The sequence below is a fragment of the Micromys minutus genome (assembly GCF_963924665.1).
Source record: "Micromys minutus genome assembly, chromosome: 22".
Taxonomy (NCBI): domain Eukaryota; kingdom Metazoa; phylum Chordata; class Mammalia; order Rodentia; family Muridae; genus Micromys; species Micromys minutus.
This window is the reverse complement of record NC_137957.1, coordinates 537928-561103: the sequence shown is the minus strand read 5'-3', so window position 1 is coordinate 561103 and position 23176 is coordinate 537928. Positions and strand designations below refer to the sequence as shown.

At 49.1% G+C, this 23176-nt stretch overlaps 1 protein-coding gene across 1 annotated transcript; it reads right to left on the bottom strand.

Moving 5' to 3' along the window:
• Nucleotides 1-8378: 8378 nt before the first annotated feature.
• Nucleotides 8379-19591, bottom strand: LOC308435246 (uncharacterized protein; the record flags this gene model as incomplete). The annotated part of the gene is made up of 3 exons (XM_080935927.1): nt 8379-8703; nt 16332-16510; nt 19553-19591. The coding sequence occupies 3 exons, from the start codon at nt 19589-19591 to the stop codon at nt 8379-8381; spliced, it is 543 nt and encodes a 180-aa protein (XP_080792053.1).
• Between the last annotated feature and the right edge of the window lie 3585 nt (nt 19592-23176).

Here is a 23176-nt window from a genome sequence, read left to right as displayed (position 1 = left end):
TAATGATTGTAACTCAATTAGGCCTCTGTCACTGTAACTTTTCCTTCTTTAAAAAGTATTTTAGTGGGCCGGAGAGATAGCTTAGCAGTTAAGAGCATTGGCTGCTCTTCCATAGAACCGGGGTTCAATTCTCAGCAACACATGGTGGCTCACAACGGTCTGTAATGAGATCGGACGCCCTCTTCTGGCCTGCAGGTCTACATACTGAGCACTCACATATGTTAGATACATAGATAAATCTTATATATGTATTTATTATGAGTACACTGTAGCTGCTTTCAGACACACCAGAAGAGATGGTTGTGAGCCACCATGTGGTTGCTGGGATTTGAACTCAGGACCTCTGGAAGAGCAGTCGGTGCTCTAACCACTGAGCCATCTCTCCAACCCCCCCCCCCCCAAAAATATATTTTAAGGCCTTGCACTCGGGATGCAGAGGCAGATGAATTTCTGAGTTTAAGGCCAGCCTGGTTTACTGAGCAAGTTCCAGGACAGCCAGGGTTACACAGAGAAACCATGTTTCAAAACAGACAAAAAAATTATATATGTTTAATATGTATGAATGTTTCCTCAGGTGCACACACCCCATGTGTGTGCCCGGTACCTTCAGAAGCCGGAAGAGGGCATTGGGTTTCCTGTATCTGGAGGTCCTCCGCGAGAACAGCTAGTGCTGGTAACTGCTGAGCCATCTCTCCAACCCCATGTACATATATATTTCTTCTTTTTATCCCGGTCCTGCTTTGACCCCAGTGCTCAAACCTTCACTACCCATTTCTTCCAGGACAGTCACTGAAGGGGACCAGTGGGACAGGATCTTCATTTCCAGAGGGCTGCCTAGAGCTGGAAGCTGAAGGAGGAAGGGTAGTCTCTCTGTCTCCCCCTATCGGTCATACCTATTATGACACATTGACCACGAATTTACACTAGATGATGTCACCACCACAGCCTGAGCGGCAAAAATATTCAATCAGTGCCAGCTCTGGCCACCGTCCAAGCCTGCAAAGGTCAAGCCTCTTTTGCTGGTTGTGGCGGCTCAGGGCTCTAATCCCAGCACAGGAGGAAGAGCCTGGATCATCTCTTGCGAGTTCATGTTTCAAAATAACAATGGCCACACTTTAAAAAAAAAAGTTTCTTTTGTCTTTTTTTTTCCAGTCCTAAGAGAGCCAGGGCCTGGTGTGTGCTGTTTATTGCATTTACTCATTATTTAATTAATTCTCTCTCCCTTTCTCTTTCCAGAGGATCTGTGGAGCCCCGGCTGTCTTAGAACTCACTTCGCAACCCAGGCTGGCTGGAACTCAAAGATCCATCTGCCTCTGCCTCCCTGTCCTGCTTAAATCTATTTAATTTCATTGTGTTATTCAATTATCACATTTATTTTTATTTCTTTTTTCTTATTTATTGCAGGTTTTTGTTTTGTCTTTTTTTGATTGATTTTCCAGACAGGGGTTCTCTGTGTAGTCCTGGCTGTAGTGAAACTCACTCTGTAGGCCAGGATGGCCTTGCACTCACGGAGATCCTCCTGCCTCAGGTGTAGACCACCACACCCAGCCCATTTTATTTTTAAATTTATTCTAAGAATGCAGTTAGGACCTTGTAACCCTCCTGAGTCAGCTTCTCAGAACCACTGTATGTGGGTTCCTAGAAGACAGAAAATGGAGAGCGGTGAGTGTCAGACAGCTGGGTGCAGGAAACACCCAGACTGGCGCATTGTCTCCGTGTGCACTTGTAAGGAAAAGTCACGGGGCACCAATGTTAGGGGAAGGATGAAGAGAGTGGGGGGCATATGGCCCATGGAGATGCGGTGAGGCCTGGGGGCAAGAGAGATGCCTCTGAGGGGCCCATGTTGGGAATCCCTTCCCTGAGGGACCAGCCACAGGATGGTATAGTACGGAATAGAGATTATTCAGGTCATGGGAGAGTTAAGAGGGTGGTAGAGGCAGAGAGAGAAAGAGGGGGGGGGGCTGGAGAGATGGCTCAGTGGTTAAGAGCACTGACTGCTCTTCCAGAGGTCCTGAGTTCAATTCCCAGCAACCACATGGTGGCTCACAACCATCTGTGATGAGATCTGATGCCCTCTTCTGGTGTGTTTGAGGACAGTGACAGAGTACTCACATACATAAAATAAATAAAGCTTTTAAAAGAAAAGAGAGAGAGAGAGAGAGAGAGAGAGAGAGGAATAGAAGAGTAGAGGCCGGCCATGAACACATGGAGGGAGAGGGGGGAAGGGAAGGGGAAGAGGAGGGGTATGGGTGGGAGAGCAAGGCTGAAAGAGCTCAAGAGCAAGAGAGAGAGGAGGGGGGTCAAGCAGCTCCTTTTATAGTGTCAGGTCACTGGGGCGGAGCATACCTGGCTACTGCTGGGTAATTGAGGGGTGGGGTATACAGAATCCCAACAGCACTCATCAGCTGAGCACACACAGCCCCCCCCCCCCCCCGTGTCCCCTGGATTGTGGCTTCTGCCTCCCTTATGCCATGGCCCCTGTACCTATCATCATCCCCACCACAGTAGCCCCTTGTAATGAGCACAGAAAAAAAAAATGCCTTTTTTAGACATGTAAAGATAACAGTCGGGCTGGAGAGATGGCCCAGTGGTTAGAGCACTGACTGCTCTTCCAGAGGTCCTGAGTTCAATTCCCAGCAACCACATGGTGGCTCCCAACCATCTGTAATGGGATCTGATGCCCTCTTCTGGTGTGTCTGATGATACTGACAGTGTACTTATATATAATAAATAAATTAATCTTAAAAAAAATAACAGTCAGGATCTCCACTCTACCCACTGCTAGAACCCAGTGACTTCACTCAGTCACATGACCAGACACATGAAGCTACTGCATAGTATATAACCAAGAGCGACGTCCTGCTCTGCACAACTGGAGAGCGCTACCTTGATCTGCCCTGCAGCTAGAGTCATCTCTGCCCTCCATCTCCACAGACATTTTAGAGACTGTCCCTCAGCTAAGATACGCCACACGGGTGAGCAGCCTTGTGGAGATAGGCTTAATAGTTAAGAATTTAGAGTGTGAGTCTTGAGTGATGACCCTCAGCAGATGTAAGTACAACTTCTGTATTTATTTGTTTATGTATTTATATGCATATCTACTTTGTTGCTCATGAGACCGGTGTCCAACTCCCCCAACCCTCCTTAGCAACACACATACACAGCACACTAACCACACACATATGCACACATGTACGCATACAAGCACACAGCATATACTAACCACACACACTCACCACTCTAACCACACAACCACTCACACTATAGAGCACACACACTCCCATTTACACTCACACACTACAGAGCTCACATACTCACACACTACAGAGCACACACACGCACGCGCGCGCGCGCCCGTTCCTGCGAGCACACATGCACACTGTGGTCCCTGTAGTCCGCCCTGCAAGTGGCCCAGATTTCAAGGCTCTGCTTCACTATCCCTGCTCCCCCTCCGGCAGTCTGGGGCGCAGATGTTGACCGAATATTTGCTAGAGACATTGAGCCTTTTGGGGCGTATTGTGCAGGGTGACTCTCGTCACCGACAGGAAGTAAAGGCTTTTCTTTCTGGAAGCTTTATTTTGCGCTCAACCAGAACGCAATGCGGTGCGCAAAGGTGAGCGTCGTCGCCATCTGCTGGCCGAAGCCTGACTCTACAGGCTTCCAGAACCGGAAAGGAGGAGGTGGGGACTGGGTGTGTGTGTACGCGCTTAAGAGCCAGGGGTCAGGGGGGGATAAGGAGATGAGTGGGTGGCTGTGAGGGACCTAGGGGTCCTGGGGAATTCGTAGGGGGGGGAGTGGAGATGGGCAAGGAGGTGGCTAGGGTTGCTAGGCGGGCTGCACTCCGGAGATATAGGCAGAGGGAATCTCTGTGAGTTCGAGGATCTCCTGGTCTACATAATGTACCCTTGTCTCAAATAAAAATAAAATGGAGGAACAAAGAAAGTGAAAATGTTGGAAGCGAACGAAATTAAGGAGGAATAATGGCCGGCGTCGGTCAAACTGTGCTTTCAAGGGAAGGTAGTACTGTGTGGGAGTGCTGGGAACTAAGCTTGATTTTATTTGTAGCATGTCTGGGGGCCAACGTGCATACAGAGGCCAGAGAGGGGCTCGGATCTCTGGAGCTGGAGTTCCAGGTGGCTTGGAGTCACCTGGAAACCGTTACCTCTGCAAGAGCAGGCAGTGCTCCCACCACGGAACCTCTCGCCAGCCTTATCAAAATACTTATTGTGTGCCGCAGAGAACAGAATGGACGTCAGAATTAATACCTACGGGGCTCAGTTCTTAACTTCCACCACCTGGGACTCTAACTCAGGCTCTCCGTCCCCAGGCACTGAGCCATCTTGCGGCGCTGAATTTGAGCATTAAAGCAATACTTCAGCACTCAGTGTGGACTAAGGCATCCGGGCATTCAGAAAAGGACTGGCGTCACACCACAACCCGCTACCCCCGCCCACCGAGCAAGTTTCCTCCAATCACGATCGAGCAAAGGCGGGCACCGGCGGCTCTGGGTTCGCCTAGTGGAGGATTAAATAGTCCACCAACCACGTGATCCAGACCAATGTTCACTTCCGGTTCATGGCACAAGCCGGAAGTTTTTGTAAGGAAAACTGGAAGTGGACTGAAGCCGGAACACGGTGCTGAGAATGACCGGAACTGGGTGTTAAGCTCGATAAAATAACCAGGAACGTAAATATGTTTCTTGGCCGCCTTGGCCTTCGTCGTTGTCGCTCCTGACCCAGGATAATTCCTCGTTTGTCCAGTGAGCTGGGCCAAGATAGCAACGTTTACGGTCCGAAAAGTCAAAGGTCGAGGACTGAGGTAGAAGGGCAGTGAAGGGCTGAAGATTTGTGTGTCTGAGGGAGGTCGTGACCTTGGGTTAGGGTACAAGGTAGGATTAGCCTCCGCGCAGGACTACACGTGGGGGCCCACTCAGGGCTACGGGAGGGATGAGACGCGGTGCTGTTTCCATGGGAACCATGCGCCTCAACATTACCTGGAACGCAGATGCACAGGCGGTCGGTGTTGAAAGGCCTTAAGGAATATCTGCAGATGTTACTTGGAAACATACAAATCAGTAAATAAATGAATGTTGGAAAAATAAAGGGCTGCAACGGGGATTACAGTGTTTGTGGCGAAGTGACGACCTAAGTTCAGGTCCACACGGTGGAAGAAGTCTCCCTCACGATCTTGGGAGTCACATTTTTTAAAAAAATGTGCTCCGCCCCAAAGTGAAGAAAAGATGTAGTGGAGTTCGGGGAGAATGTGTTTAAATTACCCCAAGAGCCAGGTAGTGTGTGGTGTAGCCCGCGTGTCCTGAAAAGGTCTCACTGTGTGGCTCGAACTATGAGCAAACGCTAATCCTCCTGTCCCCACCTCCTGAGTGTCCGGATGAGAAGTGTGTGCGACCATGCACAGCCCAGACCAGACTCATCCTGTTTGCTAAATTGGTGCCTCCAGTGTACGGGCAACCCGGGTACAGGCTGACATCTGATCCTGTAGCCTACCGCAGGACCCTTGCTTCGTTCAGTCCCTTTAAGGCCGGAGCTGAATATTCAGTCGGAAGGGGAAGCCAAGTGGCCGTCAGGTTACCTAGTTGTAAAGACCAGGTCTCCCTAAAGGGCAGTCTTTCAAGCGACAGGGGCGTGGTCAGGTGCGGTGCGGAGCCCAGGGTCCTTCACTCAGGCTACGGGGGCGGGTTCTATTAGTCACCCAATCAAAACATGCGCTCCGTCCAATCAGGGCTGGGAGGCAGTGCGTGGCGGCAGCCGCTGTCTAGCTGTGCACTGGCTCCAGCCTGTACCGCGGGGAGGAGACCTGATCACTGCGGCTAGGAATTGGCTCCTAGGCCACTGGGAATAAAAGGGGATGAGGAACTGGGCTAAACCTTCCCGGCGCGGGGCAAAATCGGATGTGGGCAGAGCATCCCAGCAGTAGGAAATCTGTGACAGGAGAGTTGAGTGTGTGTGAGGGAGGGGACTGCCAGGAGTTTGAAGCCAGTCTGGGCAACCCGAATAAATAAATTACTGGAGGGATTTGGCATTAGGAACAGGGGACTTGAGTCTTAGGGACAGGTTTCCAGCTACAGAAGCGAATTTCATGTAACAAAGGTGATGGGGATAACGGGCGCAAGAGATCAAGAAGAAACCTTACATTACACTTAAACGTTTAGGTAAGAAGAATTTCCTTCCCTGGGTGATGGTGTTGCATGCCTTTAATCCTAGCACTTCCCAGGAGGAAGAGGCAGGGGGATCTCTGAATTTGAGGCCAGTCTGGTCTATAGAGTGAGTTCCAGGACAACAAGGGCTACACAGTGAGACCTTGTCTGTGGGCGATGGTGGGGTTCCCTTCTGTGGAAAGGGTAACACAGGGCTGGGGAGGAGGTCTGCAGTACACACTGTGACCTGTTGTCACGAGGAGTGCAGGGTGCTGAGTGTGACCTTTAAACAACCTGGTCTAGGTGAGCACTGGACTAGTGGTCCAGACACAGCGGTGACTGTGCACGTGGAGAACGGACAGACCTGGTCCTGGGTCCACTAGGAGGGAATCAGGGCTATTTTGTCTGCTTGTGGGCTGTCACTTCCAGGGTAAGGGTGTGTAGGACTTCCTTTGACCCTGTTATTGTAATGAGCATAATGGTGTACCCTGTTCTTCATCACCAGGAGAGGAAGGTGGTCTACCCCTGAACACACCCCCAAGCCCATCACAGTTCCTCCAAAGAACCTTTCTAAATGGGTACTCTTCCCTGTATCCCTTCTCACCACCTCTGGGGGTGGTGGGCTACAAGAAAGGTTAAAACTGTTTAAAAAGCATCATTAAAAGACATCTAAAAATTTAAATTACACCCAGGGATGCTCCCATGTCCTCCCTAGTGCTGGGGATGGGAGTCAGGTGTTTACGCCTGAATGGCAAGTGTTGATTTCCCCACACTTGATTTTCCTTCATCTAAGCTTTCTTTGTGTGTAGGAATGCAAATCCCTTATTGGCCCCATTTTTCCTCTCCTGTCTAGTGAGAAATCTGGAATTTTGGATTAAAAAGAAACAAATATAAGAATATGTTTTCCTTTTAATCCCAGGTGTGGGATGTGAGGCTGCTTCAGACTGTCCACAGCAGCTGACTGTGATTTGCCTCATGCTCTAGTAGCTGCAGATAGTTTCTGAGATTGCATGACGTTTGGAATTCTGGGGACTTTTGGGGAGATATATAAATACTCCGAGAAGCAGGGTCTGTAGTTGTTGGTCATGTAGGAGGATTAAATGCGGTTTGTTAGGAGTTATGTTCAAAGAAAAGTCAAGAAGAAAGAAATTAGATTAGATTCGGGGATCTCTCCCCGCTTCCCTCTTTCTCTCTCTCTCTAGTGACAGGAGAGAAGCTGAAGAGATAGGTGGTGGGAAGAGGAGGAACCCACAAAGTGGTTAGATCAAGCTATATGCCTCCTCTTCCCTTCCTCCCCTCCTCTCCATTCTTCCCCATTCCTCTCCCTTTTTTCTCTCCCCGTTCCTTCCTATCCTCTTTCTAGCTTGCTGTCTTTGAGATTGAACAGAGAGTTTCACATGTGCTAGGCAAGGACTATTCTACATTGTCTTGCCTCACTTTGTTATTTCTTCTTTTTTCCCCCCCAAGCTTAACTGTAACCAGCTTTATTAAAGATACATTTCATAAACAAACATGGTATTTAGGCAGGACATGGGCAGACAATCAACAATATACAAGAACTTCCAAATTCCCTTCTTGTGTAGACTACCTAGATCAGAAAGCCACTGTAAAACCCAACGAAGTCTTCATTCAATGCTTCGAAAAGGGGAAAGTAGCTTAGAGTGAGGGTTGACATTTCACGTTAAGGATGTTGTTTAACAACTTTTCACAAGCTGACTCCGACTCTCAGGAAATGAACATGGCAGAATTATCAATCTGAAGATCCACAATCTTTTATAAAAGGAACCATTGCTCTTCTGAGAACACTCGATGAAGTCACTGCAAAGTCCACATGGTCCAGTAGACTAGAAAACCAATTTTGGGGGTCAGGTTTTAACAGGTCTCTGGTTTTAAGGGAATTATGCCTGTGTTCATGAGAAAGGTTATAAAAATGAATTTAGAGTTTTCCCAGACCACAAGGCATTTTGTGCCTTGGTGGCCACCTATGCAGAATCAGGAGCCTTTCAGAATTATCAAGGAAAGAGGTTTTCTTTCCTCAATCCAGCTTGGGTGATATTTTGTTAGTGACACATGATCCTTTCTCCCTACAATGAAGTGTTCTATGTGCTAACAATATAGTTTAAAAAAAAAGTAAAACAAAATTCTGCATTTTTACAAAACTTGATAAAAATAGCATTTCAAACTGTGTCACCAGAAGTACACAGTTATCAAAAATGCACACACGTCACTTGGCATCTCCAGCACCGTCAGCTTTCTGTGCCTGGTCTGTTTTGGCATCTCCATTTTCTGCAGGATTATTCGCATCCTTCCCGGCATCGGCTTTCCCCTTCTTCCCCTTGGGTACCTTCTCTCCCTTCTTTGCTGGGGCCTCTTTAGGCTTGGGCTCAGGCTTTGGAGGAGCAGGTTTAGCAGACAACCTTGCAGATCTTCTCTGTGGCTCGTCCTTCACCTTGGCTTTGTCTCCTTTAGCATCCCCTTCAGCCTTTCTTTTGGGAGTGGCGGCGGCAGGGGACGTTGGAGTATACAGCGGCGAGCGGGTCTGGTCTGTCCTGGGGTCGTCCTCGCTGCTTCTTCACACTGCTCCCACTTTGCCATTTCTTGGTCAAGATGAAGTTGGAGCTCTTTCAGATCCCTGCAGCCTGAGGCAAACCCGCAGTCCAACCCCCATGGAGAACAAAAGAACCAACAGCGACACTGTGGGACTCAGTTGTGATGCTCGGGACTCTGCAGATGGACAGCAGGGCCAGGAGGAGCATTAGATGAGGGCAGAGGTAGGTGGGGGATCTCAGGTTTGTACTTGGATGAAGACCCAAGTTTGAATCCCAGCATCTTTGTGAAGAGCTGGCATGGGGTTTGCTGCCCCGTCCACCTAGTCAGTGAGCTCAGGGTCCAGAGTCCACTTCTGGGGAATGGACTCCAGCTATGAGGGATGTGTGCACTGGATGGTAAAGCACGTGTGGTGTCATAGCTATACGTCTCTAAAACTCACTTCTGGGTGTATCTGTGAAGAGTTTCCAGAGCACCAGACCACGTGGATGCCAGTGATGGATTAAAACTAATGTGGGCAAGACTGGGCAAGTTACACATGGCCTTAACCTCAACACATAAGGCAGAAGTAGGCAGAGGTCTGTGAGTTCAAGGCCAGTCTGGTCTACATGCCAGCCAGGGGTACAAAGTGAAGTCCTGTGTTAAAACATAAACTATATGTGTGTCATCAAGGACTGAGCTCTTGTCAGCCAGCAGGCTTGTTGGTGTCTTTACCCACTAAGCCATTGAAGGACCCTAGGGGCTTTCACCAGCCTTACACCCACCTGCTCTGGTCAAGCCTAGGCCAGATTCCAGCTTCCCGCCTTGGGCCAAGTCTAGGCTAGGTTCCATTCTCTACCCACATTCTTGTGTAGAAAATTCTCAGAATGTACTGACTGATGCTTGCTAGCCAATAGATCTAAAGGTCAATATGCTTAGCCAATAAGTTGGAACTGTAACCTTGCTAAGGTAACCTGTGCCACTAAAAAGTATAAAAACTGCTTGTAATAACCATTTGCGGTCATCTTCCAGTCACTTGCCTCAAGGGGCTGATGAGGGTCGACCCCAGTGCATTGGAAAATAAACCTCTTGCGTTTGCATTGAATTCAGTTCTCATGTCTCACTTTGGGGGGTGTCTCCCAGTAGTTAAGATTCACTTCCAGTCTTACATTTGGTGCCTTGTTCTGGAGGCCAGATCCCCTATGAGGTCACAAGAAATGGTGGTGGGAAGAACAGCTTGAGGTCACCCTGTTAAGGTACATCTAACCTCCGAAGTTGCCCGCACCACTCCAGAGGCTCTCTAAGCCTTAGAGATGCTCACGAGCAGTGAAAGCAAGACAGACAACACAGATACAGAAAACCTCAGCAAGTCTGGAGGGCTTCAGGACCCCAGAGGGAGTCGGGAGGACTCTACTCCTTTTGGAACCTGCTAGACTAGACACTGGCAGGAGCTGACAAAGTCTTCTATTACCTGGTTTCTGAATCTGTGGCAGGAGCGAACTGTGTGTTGATTGTCTTTCTCTGTGTTCTTGGACTTGAACTGATGTCATTTTGGACATGGGACAGTCTGAATCTATCCTGTTAAACATCCTAGTTAACCACTAGAGGGAAGTTGGAGGAAGAGGAGAAAACTCTCAGCAGTAGTAGAGAGGGCAGGTTAGTTTCTCTCTGCTCCTCTGGATGGCCAACCTTTGGAGTAGGATGGCCACTCATGGGGACCTTCAATTTGCAGTGATCAGAGCAGTAGAGGAAAGAGACTTTAGGCCAGGATCCCTCGGGCACCCAGACCAAGTGCCCTATGCAGTTACCTGGAAGGATCTAGTGGAGGAGCCCCCCACACCCCCTTGGAGAAAAGACTTTTTGTCTCTGGACTCTCCCCTAATTCCTGGATAAAGGACATTTTGTCTCCGAGACTCTCACAGGTCCTGGCCATGAAGGAGAAGAACCCCACAGAGACCAACCCAACTGTGAAGAACATCCTCCAGGACCCTCCACAGCGCATCTGATACTGATGGACCCTCCACCCCCTACCCCGCTACCATGGCCCCGGTTCCCATGGCCCCTCCTCGAGGTCTCCCTTGAGCCCTCATCCAGTGTCCCTTTACCATCCCTTCCTCCAGCCCCAGCAAGGGAGGAGGATATGAAGGGACCCTCATAACTGGGACTGATCATGGGTACCCAGAGCAAAAGGGCCACTTCACCTGATACAACAGTGGTCCTCCCCCTCTGAGCCTACAGGCCCACAGATGAGGATGGCGATCAGGCCTTGCAATGTTGGTCTTTCTCTTCAGCCGACTGGTACAACTGGAAGGCCCAACACCCACTTCAGATAACCCCAAGGGGCTGATTAATCTCTTTGAGTCTGTTTTATTTACTCACCAGCCCACTTGGGATGATATCCAACAACTCATGAGAGTGATTTTCACAACCAAAGAGTGAGAGAGGATAAGGCAGGAAGCCAGAAAGAATGTCCCCTCAGACACAGGGCACCATCGATTGACCAGGCTGTCATTTTTTTAAAAAATATTTTTATTTATTTAATCTGTGTGTGAGCACACTCTTGCTGTCTTCAGACACACCAGAAGAAGGTGTCATATTCTATTACAGATGGTTATGAGCCACCATGTGGTTGCTGGGATTTGAACTCAGGACCTCTGGAAGAGCAGTCAGTGCTCTAACCACTGAGCCATCTCTCCAGCCCGACCAGGCTGTCATTAACTGGGTTTCCCGACTAGACCTGGCTGGGACTTTAATACAGCAGTAGGTAAGGAGCACCTGAAAGTCTGGGACCATTGGAAGGTCTCAAGGGGGCCCCCACCAATTTGACCAACATACATGAGGTTAGGCAGGGACTAGAGGAGGCGCCCTCAGCCTTTCTAGAGCAGCTCATGGAGACATTCCGCCAATGTATACCCCATGACCCCAGCAGGGAGGAGCACTAAGTTACTGTGACCATGGGTTTTATAGACCAGGCTAAGACACATCAGGAAAAAGCTTCAGAGACTAGAGGGACGACAAGATAAGTCATTGAGGGGTGTAGGGCAGGTCACTGAGAAAGTTTATTATAACAGGGAGACAGGAGGAGCCGAGAAAGAGAAAGGAAGAGGATGAAAGGGAGATGAAAAAAGTGACAGGAAAGGAATTTACAGAGAGTCCTGGATGCAGCAGCTAGAGCAAGCAGACAAGAGAGACCCCAACCAAGAGAGAGAGAACCCCTTGAAAAGGACCAGTGCACATACTGCAAGGAGAGGAACCAGGGCCAGATAGTTCTCCAGCAAATGGAAGCGGAAAATCCCATTTTCAAAAAATGAAGGCAGGAAATCCCAGTCCTTGGGAAAAGTGGCCCCCAATGGTGGAGTTAGCCCTAGGGGAAGACAGTGACTAGAGAGGAGGGGTTCAGACTTGGTCCCCCAAATCAGGGTAACTGTGAAAGTGGAGTGGAAACCTACCCAACTCTTGGTGGAGGCTGGGGCCCAACACTCAATCCTACTCCAAGCTAATGGACCAGTCTCAAGCAAAAAAAAAAAAAAAAAATAAAAAAAAAATTGTGGGTCCAGGAGCCACTGGGGTCAGGCAATATTCATGGACTACTTGAAGAATTGTGGGCCAGGTATCCCACTCTTTCATGGTCATCCCTGACCTAACTGCTCAGGAGAGATTTGCTCTCTGTACTGCCTGGTTTTGTGTCAACTTGACACAAGTTGGAGTTATCACAGAGAAAGGAGACTCAGTTGAGGAAATGCCTCCATGAGATCCAGCTGTAAGGCATGTTCTCAACTAGTTAGTAATCAAGGGGGGAGGGCCCAGCCCATTGTGGGTGGAGCCATCCCTGGGCTGGTAGACCTGGGTTCTATAAGAAAGCAGGCTGAGCAAGCCAGGGGAAGCAAGCCAGTAAGTGACATCCCTCCATGGCCTCTGCATCAGCTTCTGCTTCCTGACCTGCTTCTGTTCCAGTCCTGACTTCCTTTGGTGATGAACAACGATATGGAATTGTAAGCGGAATAAACCCTTTCCTGCCCAAATTGTTTCTTGGTCATGATGTTTGTGCAGGAATAGAAACCCTAAGACACTCTCCGAGATAGGGGCTCAGATCCACTTCCTTCGTGAGGGCCCTCAATTGAGGAGGCCATTGGAGATCCTGTCCAGGTCCTTACTATGAGCCTGGAGGACAAATACAAACTTTTGAGACCAACACCCATAAGACAGAGGATATTGCTTGGTGACCTGGAAAGGTTCCTCTTGCTTGGGCTGAAACGGCAGGGCTTGGCCATGCGTGTCTGCAGGCCCCTGTGTATGTGGAGCTTAAGACCCAGGCTGATCCTGTCTTGATGCGCCAGTACCCACTGTCGGGGAGACACGAGAAGGAACTGAGCCACACATCTCCAGCCTGGGGTGTTGCTCAGTGCCGTCCAGCCTGGAACTCACTGCTCCTGCCAGTTAGGAAGCTGAGGCCGGGCACTAATGACTACGGCCCAGTCCAGGACTTATGAGAGGGGACGTGGCTGACACCCCGCACTCTGTGCTAACCCTACACTCGGCTCTTTGCCACCGTCCAGGATTTGGTACATGCTCTAAGACTTGAAAGATGCTTTCTTCTGCCTGCCCTTGGGACCCCAAAGTCAAGAATACTTCATGGAAAGAGCTGGAGGATGGGATCACCAGTCGGCTGACATGGACTAGATTCTCCGTTTGGGCTCAATCTGGCCACCTTGCTGCCCAATTCTGACCTAGAGCCACCACAGCACAAGTGTCAAGAAATAATGGCAGGAGCCCATGGGTGGAGGAAAGACCTCCCCGACCGACCCCTGCTGGAGCCGGGGCTACCTGGTTTACAGACAGGAGAAGTTTTCTCCATAGACATCAGAGATGAGTGGGAGCTGCCGTTGGCACAAATGTCATCTGAGCTGAACCCCTATCCCCTACCCCCGGCATATCAGCGCAGAAAATAGAGCTAACTACCCTCATCCCAGCCTTGGAACTTGGGGCCAGCAAGAAAATTAACATCTACATGGATAGCAGGTGTGCCTTTGCCACAGCCCACGTCCACAGGCTACAAACCAAGAGAGAACTGCTCACATCAGAGGGAAAAGAAATAAAAAAACCAAGCAGGAAATCTTGGGTCTCTTGGATGCCCTGAAGCCAGCAACTGTGAGTGCTGTTCATTGCCCAGGACATCAGAAGGGAAGACACTCAGTGGCCCAGGCCAATAACCAGGCAGATCAAGTGGCTGGAGAAGTGGCTATGCAGGAGCCGAGCCTGGTTATGGGCCTGCAAGAGACACCCAGTGGGGAATGGGATTGGATTAAGGGATGGCCTCACTTGGAATATACAACAGAAGAAAAGGCCCAAACTGCTAGCTACCCCACCAACTATTACTCAGAGGAGGAAGGACCATGGTGCACTCAAGAGGGGAAACTATACTCCCCAGAGAACAAGCAACAGACTCACTTGGCCAAATGCACAAATGGACTCATTTAGGGATGAGAAGCTCATCCAAGCAGTCAGGGGTCTAAGGTACATGTGATGGACCTTAGGTTTCTAACCAGAGAGACGGTAGAACCATGTAAGTATGTCAGCAAGCAAATGCTTATGCAGCCAAGAGCAATGGCAAGAGCTATGGGAGAACGACCTGGGGTATATTGGGGGGTCGATTTCACAGAAGTTAGGTCAGGAAAATATGGTTACAAACACCTCGGAGTATAGATACTTTCTCTGGATGGTGGAGATTTTCCCCACCAAGCAGGAAACAGCTACTGTGGTAGCCAAGAAGACATTAGAAGAAATCTTCCTGAGGTTTGGAAGTAATTGCTCCAGACAATGGTCCTCTTCTGTTTCTAAGGTAAGTCAGGGATTGGCAGAGATTTCGGGGACTAGTTGGAAGCTCCATTGTGAGTACTTTCCCCAGAGCTTCTTCACTGAACTGACCTTGGAGACTGGTGCTGACTGGGTGCTGCTCCTTCCCTTGGCCCTGTCCCAAGCCCAGAACACCCCCTACCATTTTCACCTGAGCCCTTTTGAGATCCTGTTTGGCACCCCAACTTTCTTGGTGTCCACTGGGCCCTCCCTGGAGGGATTCCAGCTCACTGACAGGAACCTCTCCTTGGGGCTCCAAGCCTTTCAGTCAACACAATACTGACAAAGCATTTCAAATGCTCAACTGCAATACTTGATTCCATTATCTGTCTTCATCGAATTTGGAACATCAAGTATAGAAAAACAACGTAGTATTAGTTGCTTCTCCATTTAAAACAGTTGCAACCAGGGAGCGTGGGAAGATGTCAACATTTGCATATTCATATTTTAATTTTCCCAAATCAGAAATATGCTTAACATCCATTTGCCACTACTGATTAGGTATAAGTCCGGGAGGATTAATTAACACCATTATGTGGTACAAAACTGAGGACATTGAGGACAAGTCTTTACAATTCGACATGCACATTCTCTAGAAATACCAAACTTGTCTGAAGCTATTCCTATTCTGATGGTGTAAAGAAAGAGATTGTGATCTGTCTGGCATACGAGTCGCTGTGGCACTGCCCTCACTTGAAAGACCCCCTTCTGCCTTAGCTGCAGTAACGCCATTTTGTGCAAGGCTTAAATTAGACAGAGATAGAAAAATACTAAACTGAGAGTCAGCCAAGAAATAGCACAGTCCTTGCCAAACAAGATGTCTGCGGTTGACCACCTGGACCGGGGTAAAGACACAATATTTTGCCATACATGCTGAGACAAGGACGAAAAACAACACCCTGTCCCAGAGGAGGGGCCAAGGCCGCCCTTTCTGAAAATTTGGGGCTTGTCCCCAGTTCACCCTGGTTTCATTTAAATTAACCAATTAAAACCCTGTTGCTATGCTTCTGCTTCTGTACCTTGCTTCTGCCCCCCAAGCCCTATAAAAAGGGGACTGCCCCTTTGTCTGGCGCGCAAGTCCTCCGAGAGACTGTGTGCCCACAGGTACCTGTGTAAATAAACCTCTTGCTACTTGCATCCAAAGTGAGTGGTCTCGCTGTTCCTTGGGACGGGTCTCTTCAGACGAAAGATACCCTCCGGGGGTCTTTCACACTAAGGGGTCCAGGCAATCCTGTGTGGGTTCTTAAATATCCTATAAAGTACGGAACAGTATGTTCTCTTAAATTATGTTTGCATAAATAATTCAAACTTTTGAGAATTAGCACTATCTAAAAAACGAGCAGATTCCCTTTTTTAAATTCTCATAATTTTAATGGTGAATAGCTTCCGGTTGGCTTCTGAATGGTATAGTTAAACAGCGTACTGAAGACACCCACACAGCAGGTTCACACCCCTCAGAAAGTAGCATTGTCTCCTGTCACAATCCATTGCTCAGTCAGACTTCCACAGCCTGCGGGCCACTCCTGGGCTATGGAAACAGACATCTCAGTGTAACAGGCTGAGTAAACCCCTGGCACACCCATGATCCGTTATTTTTCCTTAAAAAACAAACACTTCCCCAGGTGCCGTTGCTTCCCAGAGAAAACCCAGTGCTGCTGTAGGGACCCGAGTCCTGTGGGCCCTGCGGTTCTTCTCGTCCCACGCCCCTGCAGTCACACGGCGCAGACCTCATAACCCTTTACACACACACAAGGGCAGCCAGTCTCTTTCTGTGCCGGTCGTCCTTCCGAACCAGCACCGTTGGTGTGGAGGAGCTGAGCGTGTGCAGAGCAGGCGGGACCGTTTGTAGGCATCATACTCCACCTGGTACTTGCAGCAAGGGTCAAACTGCCAGGAGATCCCGTAGAGGGGACAGCAGGCCAGGTTCAGCACACCAGCGGGCAGGGAAGATGCAGTGGGAGTGACCCAGGGGCAGTGCTACGGGGTGAAGAGACGGCAGTGCCTGTTAACACGCAGTCTTGTGCGGGCACTTGGCTACAGGGATCCAGCGCTTCGGGTGGGCTCTACCACAGTATTGTCCTGGGCTTCCAGCACCTGCTCCAGCTCACACCCTGGCCCTGGGCATTTCCCCCACGGTAGATGTCATGCGCTTTGTGGCAGTTTGTAGCTGATCGGCTAACTCTCTCTCAGGAGCCACTGTGCCCGGACCCAGACACCTCCTTCCCAACGCAGCCATCTTGGAGACCAAAAAGGGAACAATTTCAAGCAATTGTAAACCACAAGCTATATTGGCTATCAGTATACAAGTTGAAAGCTTGATTTTTCAACATTTCAAAAACAGTGGCTACAGCACGTGATTTAATAATCTGTGCTGAAGCAGGGGAAACTCAAGAGAATAAACGTGATCCAATTACATATACTGCCTTCCCACTAGATGAGCCATCTGTAAATACAGTGAGCACATTTCCTATGGGATGCATGCATAAATTTACAGGAAATGCAAAAGTATGCAGAGAAAAAATTTAACAATTTGTCTTTTGGATAATAAGTATCAATTTTGCCTGAAAAGTTTGTACATGCAATAAGCCAAATATTACTATTTAGCAATAACCAACTAAATTGCTGTTTGGAATAAGGAATAAATATTTCATCAGGTTCTTAAAACATTCTTTCCAAAATACTTTCATGATTCTCTCCTACAATTCTGTATTAACACAGCAACAGTAACAGGGTGTTAAAACTTCACTTGGAGAGGAAGAAACATGAATCCTCAGTGGTCCCTTTGCAGAAGGACTGCGGTGAGTGCCAACAGCCCACAGCTGGTCATCGTCTATACACTGTATCTGTTGTTGACCAATCGCTTCCTCTACTTCCGGCAAAGCTGAGTCCTTCATCAGTTAACTACAACTTCCGAAGGCAAAACTCAACCTTCAAACACTCCAGTCTCCAAAATCAACACCAAGTGCATCATCCCCATGCTACGAACACACGTGAACACACAACGGTGCAGCCTCCAACACCTCAGCAAAGAGACACTGCCCTGAATCCTATCTTAGTACATGAAATATTACCCAATTTAGAGAAATCTTAGAGACCTGTTTCCCTGCGTCGGCTCATGCCACATGCTGTTGTCTAGAGTGACTCCAACCCCGAGTCACCAGTTTTAAGCCAATTTTCTGTTGCCAATGTTACAATATTTTTAAAGATTTATTTATTTTATTTATATGAGTACATTGTTGCTGTCTTCAGACACACCAGAAGAGGGCATTGGATCCCATTACAGATGGTTGTGAGCCACCATGTGGTTGCTAGGATTTGAACTCAGGACCTCTGGGAAAATGAGACACCAAGACAGAGAGACAGAGAGACACTGAGACAGAGAGACACTGAGACAGAGAGACAGTGAGACACTGAGACAGAGAGACAGTGAGATACAGAGACACTGAGACAGAGAGACAGTGAGATACAGAGACACTGAGACAGAGAGAGAGTGAGACACTGAGACAGTGAGACAGAGAGACACTGAGACAGAGACACACTGAGACAGAGACACACTGAGACAGAGAGACACCGAGACAGAGAGACAGTGAGACACTGAGAGACTGCTTTTTTTTTCTTGAAACGAGTTAAAACTAAATCACGGGGTGAACGACCAGCAGATAAAGTTTTAGCCATTTTTTCTTTCGAACGTGAAACACAGAGCAACAAACAATCAAACAACAAACTGACACATGGCAATGGACAGATTGTCTCGCCGAGGACAGACGGTAGACAGGGAAGACAACTAGGTGTTCCAGAGGGACCCAGATATCCTACCTGAGGGACCCAGAACCTGAACTAAGCATTCCTCCGTAGAAGCCAGAGAGGAAGCAGGCTGTCTCCTGACCTCCTCCTGTCCTCCGGAGAAACAGCTTCTGTTCGTTCTCCTTCTCTTTCTCCGAAGCATCCCTGGCAGGGAGGACGGCCTTTCTCACACCCATTCTCTCTCAAGTCTAGGGTTAAAGTATCTCTAACGGGGTAGACGAAAGCATCTGTGAGATTTATCTTCGCTCCTCTAGATTGCTAGCACATCTCTAAACACACGACATTTTACCATTACCTTGTCCCCTTTGCAAGGTTTATTCTCTGCTGGCCTGAATCTTCCTTACTTTCCTGTGCACGTGCCTCCAGTCCCCACGGAGCCCTTCACTGTACCCCGCTTACTGGAGCTCCATCTGACCAATCATCTCAGTCAGTCAACAGGTTCCCCAGGGCAGGAGTGAGGATTAAAAGGAAAAAAGACAATTAAACAACATTAAAACATGACCCCAGCCAGTACCGAGGCTGAGGCAGGTTTATTATTTTTCAATCTGCTTTTAAAGCACTTTAATTAATGAAGAATAATAAGATCTGTTCTGGGTCAAAGAACAAGCAATGCAGTAAACAAAATCCTGTAAACACCTTTCTAGGGGCTAATCTGGGTGCCCAAGACAAAAGGACTGCCACAGGCGCCTCAGCTGAGCCTATTTCCTGACCCAGACCCAAAGTTGGATTCCTGTCTTAGTCCTGGTCTGTCAAATTCCCACCAAGTGTCTAGAAGCAAGCGGCCCCAAAAGGCTCTCCACAGATCACAGTTGACTGATTGGATGAATCTCAGAAGACTTTGAACTTTGGACTTTTAACACTGTTGAGACTGCTATAGACTATGGGGACTTTAGAAGTTGGATTGAATGTATTTTGCATTGTGCTATGTTTAGGTATGGCCCCCATAGACTCATATGTTTGAACAAGCCTATGGGGGCCAGGAAGTGGAATGTCATGGTCTATATGCATGGCTCAGGGAGTGGCCCTATTAGGAGGCGTGGCCTTGCTGGAGTAGGTGTGTCACTGTGGGGCTCAGCAGCTCCCAGGAAATGCTCACCAGACTCTGGGACTTCCTGGTTTGGATCCCAGGTTTCTGTTTTGTTGGTGGTGGTTGTTAGCATTTTGTTTAAGCTCTGCCCCAGATATGCCAGACTGCTAGCCCGCTGGGCTCGGCACTCTCTTGTCCTTCTCCATCCTCTCGTCCCTTCCCCTCATGGCCGACATCTACTGTCTCTACTACCCTTCCAACTCCCCTCCTCTGCCCTGAATAAACTATTCTATACTATACCTTCGTAGGGCTGGTCCCTCAGGGGGAAGGGACGCCTCAACACCCCGTTCCCCCACACCCTACCAAACATAATCCTTCTTATGTTTTTATAAAACACAACAGTGGTGGTGTTTTATTTTTGTGCTGTTTTGAGACACGTCTCCTAGTAGGTTGCATGAAGCACATTTATGGCGACTAGGCTGCCCCCAGACTCAGAGTTCCTCCTGCTGCTGTCCTAGCTACAGTTAAATTAGGAGCTGTTAAATTAGGAGCTAGATTGTACCTTGAGCTCCCAAAACCCGTGAGCTTGACGCAGTTCCTGAATCGATGCTCCAAAACCGGTCTACCCCAAATCCAGAGTCCAGAAATATAGAATCCAAAATCTGGAACCCAAACTCTGGAATTCAAATCTCCTGGAAACCCAGGGTCCGGAATCTAGTTTCTCTCAAATCCGGGCTCCAGAATTCCGAACTCAGCTCAAATGCTCCGGGCCAGAAGCCAGCGGCATCTTTTGGGATGAGACTTGTTTGTTTGTTTGTTTGTTTTAACTAGTACCAAAATCCAGCTTGGGCGGGGACAGTGGCTGGGGGGGGGGGGGAGAGGCGGGGGGGGGGGGATGAAAAAGAAAGGATGGGCACTGAGCAGGGAACTTCCAGGACTGAGAGTCTAGGGCTCTGGATTTGCCGCGGCTCTGCACCTCCAAAGCAGACAGCAAGCAGCCACTTGTAGCGTAGGCACAGCGTCTGTATTCCTGCTCTGACGCTTGCAGTTGGAGGGGTGCTCTTCCAGGACTGCCACAGGTTTCAGTTTTCTTTCCTCGAACCATGGGTCCTCCACTTCCTACCCTCTACGTTAGGAAAGTGGGGGATAATGGAGGCCTGCGAGTCCCGGGCAGCGAGGGAAGTCTCTGCAGCCGTCACTGCCACAACGTCTCAGCGCCAAAATTTAAAAATCGCAGGAGTCCCAAAGTGCACGGGGTGGGGGGTGGGGTGGGGTGGAGAAGAGGGTCCCGCCCCATCCAGAGTACCGCGCGGTTTTCTGGGACTTAGAGTCCAGAAGTGCGGGGGTGGGGTGCACCACGAACCCCGCCCCCCGGCGGAGGGGAAAGGCTGCACTGAGCACAGCAAGAACATTCAAAACCAAGAGGCGTGTATGCGAGGACGCAGCAAAGAAACTTAAATGGCTGCTCTGTCGGTGGAAAAGGCAAAGTTTATTCCTAACTGCCAAGGCTCTCTCCCGGGCAAGCAGAGAGGCGATAAGGAGAAAAATCTCAAGGGTATAAAGAGAATGTGTATCTGGGTAGGGGAGTGGGGAATGCTGAGGGGGAAATGTGGAAACTCTGAAATATCCAACAGACACTTGTGAGTAGGGCCTGGGGAAGTCTGGGGCCAGCATGGACGTTGACATGTTGATAGGCACCGCAGGTATTGGGGAGCTCTGTGTCCCTTCGCCATAGGCAAGGGAAACGACTCCTATTGGTAATGGGAACAGGCTTCAGGAGTTCCTGAGGGATGCTGGCTTTTTGCTGTTGCGCTCGGCCTACCCTCAATCTCAGGTCAGTGGGCCTGCCCTTTTAGGAGGTGACCTATGGACCCTTTGTGCAGGCCGGTGGGAAGCAGACAGGAAAAAAAAATGCTTGCATTTCCGGAGGTGGAACCCAGGGCCTACTTCTCTTTAGGTATGAAAGTGCTCATCTTTTGAGGCATGCCCCAGACCCTCATTGGGGGATTCTAAGGGAAGTCCACTCCTGACTAGGCCCCATACCCCCACTAGGAGATTCTGAGCGCCCCTGACCATGCCTGTAGACCCTCACTGGGAAATTCTAGGTAGGGGCTCCTGAGCCATGCCCTCTGCTCATGTTTACATTTTTTACACTAATAACTTTAATTATAAGAAAATGGGGCACTGGAGAGATGGCTCAGTGGTTAGAGCACTGACTGCTCTTCCAGAGGTCCTGAGTTCAATTCCCAGCAACCACATGGTGGCTCACAACCATCTGTAATGGGATCTGATGCCCTCTTCTGGTGTGTCTGAAGACAGCTACAGTGTACTCCTATGCATAAAATAATAAACATTTTTTAAAAGAAAATGGAAAACAGTAGCCGATCCTTGATACAAAGTAGCTTTAGGGAGACACAGATGTTAACATCAGTGAGTCATTCTTACCTCTGGCTTCAGTGGTTGTCAGGCTGAACCTCAGAGTGACAGGTTAGGTTCCTGATGGTGCCTTCTAGGGGACAGTAAGTCTGTCTGGAGAAGTTTGGTATTTTAATAGGGGAGGGGAGAAGGCTATTTACCAAGGAGTGGGTGTAGCACTGGGGTGCTGCCCTCTCCCAGCCATAAAAACTGACCCTCCCAGGTACCTGTTAAATAAAGTTAGAGAAAAGCCGTCCATAGTCTGACACTTGACACATAAATAGAAGTCATCGTTGGAAACCAAGCTCTGTTTATTAGCCGTCCCTCCCTATTCTAGCCCCTCGTGTGTGCACACGTGTCACGGTATTCATGCGCTGGGCTGAGGATCTTTGGCTTCCTGTCCCCCCTCCCTGCTGTGTACCCCAAGCTAGTTGTTCCCTGGAACTCCTGGGACTCTCCTATCTCTGCTCCCCACCTCCTCACAGGAGGGATGACATTCCAGGCAGGTGCTCTGCCACACCCAGCTTCCTGTTGGTGTGTGGGATTTGGACTGGGTGGGTCTTCCTGCTTGTCCAGCAAGAGATTTGTCCTGAGGAGTCTCTTGTCCTTGTCTCTCACATAGCCCAGATTGCCTCACACCCTCCTTTTTAGGGCTTTACTGCTGTGAACAGACACCAAAACCAAGGCAAATATTATAAGGACGACATTTAATTGGGGCTGGTTTACAGGTTCACTCCATTATCATTAAGGTGGGAACATGGCAGCGTCCAGGCAGGCGTGGTGCAGAGGAGCTGAGAGTTCTACATCTTCATCTGAAGGCTGCTGGCAGAACACTGGCTTCCAGGTAGTTAGGATGCGGATCTTAATCCCACACCCACAGTGACACAGCTACCGCAGCAGGGCCACACCTTCTAATAGTGCCACTTCCAGGCGGAGCATAAACCATCACACCCTCTGTGTCACCGGGGCTACCCTTGAGCTCCAAGATTCTCCTACCTCCAAGTCCCTGGTGCTGGGGAACAGCAAGGGGTTTTCCCTGTCCAAGACCTCAGCTACACAAGCTCTATGCATTGAGTCACATTCCTAGACTTGTGTTTTTCTTGTTATCCTCAAACTCACCATCCTCCTGCCTCAGCTTTCCCAGTGCTGGGAAGACAGTAGTGGATGCTTGCCTCCTCGTGGTGGCTCTTTAAACAGTTAAATTACATTTGTTTACTGTGTTCTTGTGTGTGGACACTGTAGCAGAACTTTGGCTACTTTGTGGGTTCTTCTCTCTTCCGCCCTTTTCTACCTCCTTCCATCCTTTCAACCCCTTACACTAGGTAGGAGGGAAAGGATGGACTGGAAAGGGGTGCTGTCATCCCAGACTGCTTCCTGCCGAGTAGGGGGGTTGAGTT